The sequence below is a fragment of the Astatotilapia calliptera genome, chromosome 12, assembly GCF_964374335.1.
Source record: "Astatotilapia calliptera chromosome 12, fAstCal68.1, whole genome shotgun sequence".
Lineage (NCBI taxonomy): Eukaryota > Metazoa > Chordata > Actinopteri > Cichliformes > Cichlidae > Astatotilapia > Astatotilapia calliptera.
This window is the reverse complement of record NC_137433.1, coordinates 9,877,212-9,886,639: the sequence shown is the minus strand read 5'-3', so window position 1 is coordinate 9,886,639 and position 9,428 is coordinate 9,877,212. Positions and strand designations below refer to the sequence as shown.

Here is a 9,428-nt window from a genome sequence, read left to right as displayed (position 1 = left end):
CTTACCTCAGTCACCCATTCACACACATTCACACAAGCGCTTTTTTTCTATGCTTTCTCCGTACGTGCTTCAGTCTAACATTCCTACACATTCATACTCCAATGGATGCACTGGAGACGAACTTGGGGTTAGTATCTCGTACAGATATTTGGCATGCAGACTGGAGCAGACGAGGATTGAACAACCAACCTTCTAATTAGTAGATGGATTTTACACTACAATGTAAAAAAACAAAAAGGCTGAATGGACAAATCATGGAGCTGACAAATGAAACCAATATGGAAGTACCAAAGACAAAAGAAAAAAAGGAGAGCCTCAAAAGCCTCTTTGATTGACAGGTGTCCAGATACAGGCAATTGTAGCTGGTAGCGGGTCTGCTAGGCCTCACCTCCACTAATCAGGGTCACTGAACTGGACCTCTCCACTGGGTTTGTGTTGTTGGTGCCTTTTGGAGCATTTTATTGGAATACCTGAAAATAATATGGCCTGCTGCGCAGTACAGTTTTTTCAAGAAGTTTGTGCAACAGTTTTGATAAGTTCAGTTGTTGTGTTTTATTTGGCTGTTTACACTATATGAATTCAATGATGAAGTTTTTTTATATATGAAAACATAATCAAACATAATCTGGTCCTTATCAGGTCCTCAGATAAACAAATTATACTTTGTTATTATGTATTTAACAGAAAAATTAGCAAAATGCAAAAGCAGTGAAAAACTAAATGCATGTATTCCATATGTATCAACCAGGAGCTGATAATCAAATGCACTTAATTAATTAATCTGTAGCAAACGTAACCAACTTTATAAAATCAGACGTTTTGACAGTTTTCTTGTGCCTTGAAGTGGAAAACATTTAGTATAGCTGCCAATCTTACTAGGAGTGCATGTCCAAGTGTATGAATAATGGGTGTGCTTAATAGACAGCACATTGTAATATATCGTTATATCATGTGTTGCTGTTCATCTCTCTCTCTCTCTGTGTGTGTGTGTGTGTGTGTGTGTGTGTGTGTGTGTGTGTGTGTGTGTGTGTGTGTGTGTGTGTGTGTGTGTGTGTGTGTGCTGTACCCATATAATTAGCCGATATCTAATAGCACTCCACCTCCTGGTCCAAATTTGACCAAATGTTGTATAAAACTGGTTTCTGGACTTCCATTTTGAAGTCCAGAAACCAGTTTTATACAGTCTATGGACAAATCACACCCTCAAGTACAAAACCTGTCCCAATTCAAACACAGAATGGAACAAAAGAGTTCTCTTGTAAATCAAGGTTTTATACATTTTTTGTGTGTTTGTATGCTACTTCTCATAAATGATCTTTTACAGAAGATGCGATCTCACAGATCCATTGTTGGGTTCTTAACCTCTTAATCCCCCTTTTTAACCTCTGAATTCTACAAGTTAACCCTAATACGGGAAAATGCTATGATTTAAATATAATTTTATAGAAATGATAACGTGATTAAGGTAACTGTAAATCACAAATAAATACACTCATTTTAGTGTCTTAAATAGTTTTTTCCTCCTGTGTCACAGCCGTATTTGTGTTAAAATAAGAAAATAGTATAAAATAGGAAAATAATTATTTAGGAAAAAAAAGTAATTTTTAGTGACACTTTGAATAATTTCATATTTATGGCGATGTTGCATATTGGTGCTGTATTATAAATGGCAACTTAAAAATAATAATAATAATAATTTTAAAGTGAGCCAAGTCTTGGTTATTTGTATATCTCAGTGTTGTTCGTGTGTAATGTGCTGTTTTGTTTTGTGATTAATAAAGTTGAATTTCACTCAACATAGGACAGCACTTTTCTCCACATAAATAAACCCCACCCACTGCCGAGTGTCACAAGGAGTTCAAACGTGTCAATAAGCAAATCGGCTTCGACACAAGCTGGGAGGCATTAGAGAGTAGTGGACCTTCGGCTGATAAACAAGTATAACAGCTGTTTGCTCTAACACGCTTTGCTGACTTTTTTTTTAATGTGCAACTGTTTTTATTTTGTATAAAATTGTAAGGTCTTCCTAATAAAGTTTCTCTTTGGAAACCATGCGCACTTTCTCTGAGCTGTGCGTCTCAGCAGCGGTGCCTCAAACTTTTCCAGGAGGAGATCCGGCTCCCTGCGCGACTCTCCTGTCCGGATTCACTTTGTTCCCAATTGCATCCACGGGAGGACCGCCAAACCGAAGCCTGGATTCCAGTGTAGATCCGATCCTTCGCACATCTACGCCGGAGAGCTCTGCGCTATTTTCTCGGCCTCGTGAACTTGTGGAAATCGAGGAAACAGCAGAAGATGAGCCCAAACTTTATTTAGAAGCCAGTGAGCTTTGGAGACAGTTCCACAAATGCGGAACAGAAATGGTCATTACAAAATCTGGGAGGTAATTTTCTAACATTTACGCATGAATGGAAAGGTGTTGATGAATGCGTGCTTCCTGTCACGGTCTCTTCTCCTCGCAGACGTATGTTTCCGCCGCTCAGGGCCAGGTGCACGGGGATGGACAGAAAAGCCAAATATATTCTCCTCATGGACATCGTGGCAGCTGATGACTGTAGATATAAATTCCATAACTCACGCTGGATGGTGGCTGGCAAGGCGGACCCCGAGATGCCCAAACGCATGTACATCCACCCGGACAGTCCGGCTACGGGAGAGCAGTGGATGTCCAAAGTGGTCAACTTCCTCAAGCTGAAACTAACCAACAACATATCAGACAAGCATGGATTTGTAAGTTTTCACCTAACACCTTGTTTTAAAGGTGGCTTTGAACAACCACCATGCTGTCAAAGAGCGCATCAAGACGTGCTGTTTATGGTCTTTTAGTGAGCAATAACACAGAAATCCAGTAAATTCGCTCAATGCGTAAAGTAGCTTGGGGGTGCTGGGAAATTCTTTTCACTTAAGTGTTACTAACGCTTTCCTTTTATTTTTGCTATGCACTATGCTTCCAATTTTGAGTTTTTCTAATTCTTTTCATTTGCAGACAATTCTCAACTCGATGCACAAGTACCAGCCCAGGTTTCATATAGTAAAGGCACACGACATCCTAACGCTGCCTTACTGCACTTTTAGGACATATGTGTTCTCTGAGACTGAATTCATCGCAGTTACAGCTTACCAGAATGACAAGGTAAGGAATTCTCTTCCCTAGAACAAAGTGGAAAGGAAGGTGAAGACTTTGAGTCTGCAATCATAAAGAAATGTTTCTTTTGTATCAAATATTAGATCACACAGCTGAAAATAGACAACAATCCTTTCGCCAAGGGATTCCGAGATACTGGCAATGGAAGGAGAGAGAAGAGGCAAGTTATTTCTTATAAGTTACAAAAAAAGAAAATACTATGTACATGTTTGTTTCTATATGAAACCAAACCCTGCAGTACCTTGTTGTGGTTGTGTAGAAGTACAAAAAGGAGTAAATGAAAATTATATGTATTGGTGATAACAATGATATTAAAAAATGAAACATCACGCCAATAACATGATAACATGTGCTTATATAACTGTTTTTTCTCAAACAAAGTTAAAACAATAAACAAAGTCATCAATTAATTTTACTTATAGCATTATGGACACTTTTTTTCATTCTTTCCTAGAGACATCTAGGAAAATACAAAACAAAACCTAAACAAAATTTCCTCAAGTGTATTTTTTATGTGTTATTTATCCTATTTTGTTTGTGCAGTTTTAATTTCTCAACTGGAAATTCAATTTCAGAGTGTTCTCTACTAAAAGAAATCTGAATCCAGGTAGCTGTGACAATTCTTTTTACTGCTAGAGGAGTCAAATGTGCATCTAAAACCTCATGAAGTAATCACAGAGTATAATTATAAACTCAGTGCTAACATCCCCACATTTCTTGAAAAAACACAGACACTTTGGCCTCAATTTGGTAACTGCAGCCATCAGTATTTGTAAAAAAATAAAAATAAAAAATTGTTGCTTTAGAAGAACATTTTTTCCCAGTAAGCCACTAATCTTGTTTACGGAATATTACTATAAATTTTAGCTTCCCATTAAAAAAGGTCAAATGTGTCTTTGCATGCTTTGCTTTACAGAATGTCTCTTTTACTCTAGGACGCCAAATTTCACACATAAAATCTGTTTCTGAGCTTCTGAGTTAAAAACAAAACAAAACTGCGGAAGTTCCGTTTTTTTACGACTGAACACCAAAGTAATGTCAGTTTGAACAAAACTGCCACAAGTCACTATTACTCAGCAATGATACGGGTGACCTTTTTCTTCTTATTGTGTTATTCTTGGTTATATCAGGAAACTACAACACTCATCCCACAGCTCTAAAGAGACACAGCTGACTGACGTGAAACATGAACCTGTAAAAGACTCTCCACAGCATTCACACAATTCCAAGTCTTCAGGTGAGCGAATTCACCACTTCACCTGCGCAGTATTCATAATGTCAGTGCAACCCCTATGCTATAAAAAACACAAAAGCTTACAGAACTAAGAAAAGGGTTTAAAAACGTGATGACCATGATTACCGTTGACTTTTCACAGTTTTCGTGGTATTTTAATTTTGTTAATACGATATGATTGGCTCAGTTATATATACACTTAATAGAAGATTAAAAAAAATAAGTACACTTAAAGTTAAACATATTTTAACTTGAAGTATCTTTGCTAAACTAACTTTGTATATGAGTGACCTATATATATATTTTTTAACCTGTATTCAATATTTATAGGCTGTGTTAAGACAGTGATCTGACATTATTCCATACAATGGAATTTTGTTGAATTTTTGTTGTTTGAACAAGTATGAATATGTCTTGTTTCTTGTTTATTTTGGTTTTGCAAGATCCCCACGAGAGTGACAGTGATAAGGACACAAATTCTGAAGAGTTTCCTGGAGAAGAGATGTGTGAAACACACCAGGAAAAAGAACCAGAGCCAAAGGTTTCCATCACAGAAGCAACCATGCAGACTACAGCCAGGATCCACAAAGATGTGGACCTCGGACAAAGTCATGTCAGCAGCCTAACAACTGACCAAGCAAATCGCTGCCAGAAACAAGATGCAAGGACGGAACAACTGTCTGATGTCTCCACCGGTTTTGCATACAGCTGTGCTTATTCTCCAGAATTAAACAGATATCTGTGGGATCCCAGTGTTTCAAATGGCCTTTTCCACTCATCTCGGCTGAACACCTGGCACAGCTGTGCCAACGTGGACAAAGTAGTGCCATGTGGATTGAGTCCAGCACTGACTCCTCTTCCTATTAATCAACAACATGCAATGGCACAGGTACATAGCAACACAAAACACAATTTGAAAGCTATATCCAATGACTTCTGCATAACCTTAAAAAAATCCATTAGGGCACCCATAGCCTTTAAGTGCCTGTCAAAGTGAGGCATTAAGGCTCACATGATGAGACTTAGAGCATAGGAAGTATTATTAGTAATCAAACTTAAAGAATGGTGTGTTTTAATACTTATTATGCATACTACTGTAGGTAGCATTTAATTGTTGTAAAAAGTGCAGATTTAGCCTATTTTAACTGTTAACTTATACTTTATTTACTTATCTTTTTTACTTTAATTCAACTACAGAGTAAATATGAACATACACATGAAGCACAAATAGTGTTTTTTATAGCAAAACTTAGTGCATTTTCCATTGGTCATGTTTTTAAGGTGCTTACTACCCAGAATGCACAACAAGTCTTATATCTGTTAAAAAAATGCAGTCAGCATTTCCAAAGAATGTATTTCCAAAGGCTGGGGAGAGGCGCTTTGACCCTCATGTGACTGCAACTTTTTGAAGAGTCTTTCTGACCGGTCATACATGTACAGACTGGCACACTCCACATTTAATACTAAAAGAAACACAAAGGACAAAGCACTGGTTATGTTTTAACAACATATATAGCTGGTTTGTCTGCACAGGAACCTTAAAGGTTGGAAAGGATAATTCACTGTCAACTAGTGTGTTACCTCACTGTGGTCTCATTGGTTATCCTAATTTAAGTAAATATAGCCCATTAATTAATGTAGTGAAGAGCAGAAAAGTAGGATGTCAGATTTTATTTTCAAAGTTGTACATTTTTTATTAAAATGTCTCATAGTTGTGCATAACTAGACATCCCACCCCCTCCCTCACCCTGCAACCCTGAAAAGGATGGGTAGAAGAGAATGGATGGATGGATGTTGTTCATAATTTTAAATAATAAAAAATTATATTTTTCTACAAATCAAAAGGATTATTTTAAAGAAATTACAGCATAATTACTTGCAAGTTTAATGAAGAATGTGTCTGCTTTTTACATTCTGTAAGTACCCTCATGTTTTATTTTTAACTCATGCTATAGATAACTGAGAAAATTGTCTTCATCTGTATTTTTTTTGACTTAACTTCATATTGTTTGAACTACTTTTTAAGTTTCCAGAGGCTGTGGATATGCCTTAGTTTAGTTTAGTATTTCAAACAGTTTCCAAAGGGATTTGCAGAGTTTTCTATTTTTAAAAAATGCGTCTATATAGATACTCTATATAACTGAATAGCTATAGTTGCAGAATTACCTGCATTTAAGTACCCCTGGAAAAATGAGTAGACAAGTACAAGTAGGAATTCTTTGAATTTTTTTTTTAATTAACACTAAAATGAAAGCCATTCCTATTATTACTTGATCTACTGTACTTTTAGGTTTTTAAAAATAATACACAATACAATAAATACTCATGTAATGTATTTACACTTCTAGAGCATTATGTGTGTTGTAGGTTTTTTTCAGTCTTTCTGGACTGAAAACCACTCTTGACCTGGGCTGTTGCTGTCCATGATCCTCGGATAATCTTTTCTATCTATCTTATTCTTGTTATCAGGACCTGATGAGCCTTTCACACTTTGGAGGATTTCTGTTTTATCCTAATTCCAGCTTCTTAGCAACATCGGCCCACTACCTCAACCCACAAGGGCAGTCCGGATTGGATTTCAGAGGCTGTCCAAGCATCCGCAGTCGGGATTACTTCTCCTCTCCGGCAATATTTTCATTTGTTCCTGCAGCAAGTGGCAGTTTCAAATATCTCACCCCCGATTGGCTTACATGGCCTAAGATGGAGGAAAAGACAGAGCAGGAAGTGACTGGAGCCAGGATAAGTAAAGAACAGTGGGAGTCTACTGACCTGTGAGGGAGTTCTGCTGCTTATTAGTGTCCCTGCATGTGGTTGTTGAGGTTGTTTCCATAACCTTCTAAATTCCTTATTTGGTGCTCTTTTAAACTCATAAGGAATGGTTGTGTATCTCACAAGTCATTAGCAGCTTTGATGAACAGGTAACAAAGACTTTTCATTACAACAAAATACACCCTACAATATTCTAGGGTGTGTTTTTATAGAAACTCTGCTGTCTGATGCATTATATGCTTATCTAATGCCTCCTTAATGCAGGTTCATGTTGCTTTGTGAATGAGGTTTTGCCAAATAACGAAAGTAAAATACATCAACACAATGTCTGAAACAATGGGGGCTGTCTCCATTTGTTAGTTTTCCCCTCCAAAGAACATAAATCTAAATACATTTGTTTTGCATTTGTAATCAGAATCTGATAACCACTCGGCGCAGATCTGTATTCTCTGTCTCACCTCTTGCTCACCCCAAATGTAAGCGTACCACACTGTCTAAAAGACTTGAGCCTTTTACTGCATCTACAGTGTGTTTGGGATCCCTGTCATGCTGAAAAACAAAGTGGTTAGCCAATTAGACCCTCTCCAATTGGTTGTGCATGGCGGATGATAATCTGAACCCTCTTTTCTGTGTTCCATCAATTTTAACATGGTCCCCTGCACTACAGGCTGAAACTGAGACCCCACTGTGTTTTACAGATAGCTGTAAACACTCACTGTTGTACCTCTGTCATTATGTTTTCTACATACTGACAAATGATGAACCAAAAATTCCAAATTTGGATTCCTCACTCCGTGAGACCGTTGGATGCTGATTTTTAGTCTAGTTTGTTTTTGTTTAATTTGGCACACCTCAGCCCTTTCTCCCTGTTTCTTTTCCTTAAGAGTACATTTTTTGACAGCCACCCTTCCACTCGGATCACATCTGATGAAGTTTCAGAGAACAGTAGATGAATCTTAGTGACATTACTTCTTTTAGACCTGCCACTACTTCTTTTGTCTTCCACTTGTCTAGAGTCCTCAAATCACAACAAACTTCCATGTACGTATGAGAAACAGTTGGTTGTAGTGAATGATGGTGATCCTTGGTGGTGCTTGTTTCATACCTGAAATCAAAATGGTAGTTGGTGTTGAGGTTTAAGTTTTTTTTTTGTTTTGTTTTTTTTTAATGTTTCGTATACATATATTTTAGTACGATTAAAAATAAAAAATGGAAGCCTAACTCGTCTTTCAACCTCATCTATTGAAAACATTACAATTTTCATAAAATTTACTTTATTTTGGACTACAGCTCCATAGGACCCAATTCATTCTGATGAGTGCCTCTGAAACTGGGGATTCAGAGATGAGTTCTTCAGTATTTAGAAGTTCTTTGAAGATATTTTGATTTTGCCCATTTTATATGTGCAGTATACTGCATGGTGGTAAAATCTACGTACTTTGCTAACCAACTTTGTTGGCTTTGACACAGCTCATTTACATGTTCTTAAATACTGATTAAAATATTGAAGCTTGACTGTCCTTGCATCTAGTATTCTTGTTGTGGAAATGTAAAATGTAAATTAGTTAATAAATAACATCTTAGATCATGATTGAAATGATATGCTGTGCGATGTATTACATGAGTAATGATTTAATGACTCTATAAAGACATGCAGAACTTCTTGATGCTCACAACTTGTAATCGACCAGTCATTAGCCCAGGAGCATGCCCTGGGTAATCCATGTTTCTTACTCTAATAATGACCATAATTTATAATGTGAACTGCTTTTTTTTTTTTTTTTTTTTTTTTTTATTCAATAGAATATGAAACTAGCCTCTAAAGTTCTGAAGGAAGTGTTTACTGAGGTCACAGAGAAAGGAAGCCAAGGGTTATTTACCCACAGTGTTCACCCAGGTCTTTCTGCACAAATAGTCCTCCATGTTAAAACACTATATCACCAAGATTTACAAAATAGACTTGATTTTTTTATTCAAAATGATTCAAGTGAGGGACTGAACTGATAAACCCAGCATGAAAGTGTTTACAGAGGTTAAGACAGAGCCACTTCCCACTAGACTTCAACAGAACCAGAAGTTTTTCTTACAACCACATCTATTGCCATCTGGTGGCCGTCAGATAGAATACAGGTTTAAGGGACTTCTGCATTGGCTTCCCCAATCTTCAGTTAACGTTATTCCAGGTAGTAAAGTTGTAAAAGTTGTTTAACTATATACAATGCAATACTCGTATACAATACACACATAAAACAATTCAAGTTCACAAACCAAAGAAACAAA

At 36.9% G+C, this 9,428-nt stretch overlaps 1 protein-coding gene across 2 annotated transcripts; it reads left to right on the top strand.

Moving 5' to 3' along the window:
• The first annotated feature begins 1,848 nt into the window (after window positions 1-1,848).
• Window positions 1,849-8,821, top strand: LOC113034368 (uncharacterized). Of its 2 annotated transcripts, XM_080308851.1 has the most exons (8): window positions 1,869-1,938; window positions 2,107-2,383; window positions 2,463-2,730; window positions 2,987-3,133; window positions 3,229-3,305; window positions 4,276-4,382; window positions 4,823-5,268; window positions 6,849-8,821. In XM_080308851.1, the coding sequence occupies exons 2-8, from the start codon at window positions 2,361-2,363 to the stop codon at window positions 7,152-7,154; spliced, it is 1,374 nt and encodes a 457-aa protein (XP_080164977.1). In that variant the 5' UTR covers window positions 1,869-1,938; window positions 2,107-2,360; the 3' UTR covers window positions 7,155-8,821. The 2 variants fall into 2 exon arrangements, with proteins under 2 accessions (XP_026044640.2, XP_080164977.1); XM_026188855.2 differs by having other exon boundaries at window positions 1,849-2,383.
• The last annotated feature ends 607 nt before the right edge of the window (window positions 8,822-9,428 follow it).

What these genes read in the sequence shown, in the direction of transcription:
- LOC113034368 (XM_026188855.2), top strand. Translation starts at nt 2,052, where the DNA reads ATGCGCACTTTCTCTGAGCTGTGCGTCTCAGCAGCGGTGCCTCAAACT. An exon ending in GTCATTACAAAATCTGGGAG is followed by an intron (nt 2,384 to 2,462) that starts GTAATTTTCTAA and finishes TTCTCCTCGCAG; the next exon opens with ACGTATGTTTCCGCCGCTCA. An exon ending in AATGGAAGGAGAGAGAAGAG is followed by an intron (nt 3,306 to 4,275) that starts GCAAGTTATTTC and finishes TGGTTATATCAG; the next exon opens with GAAACTACAACACTCATCCC.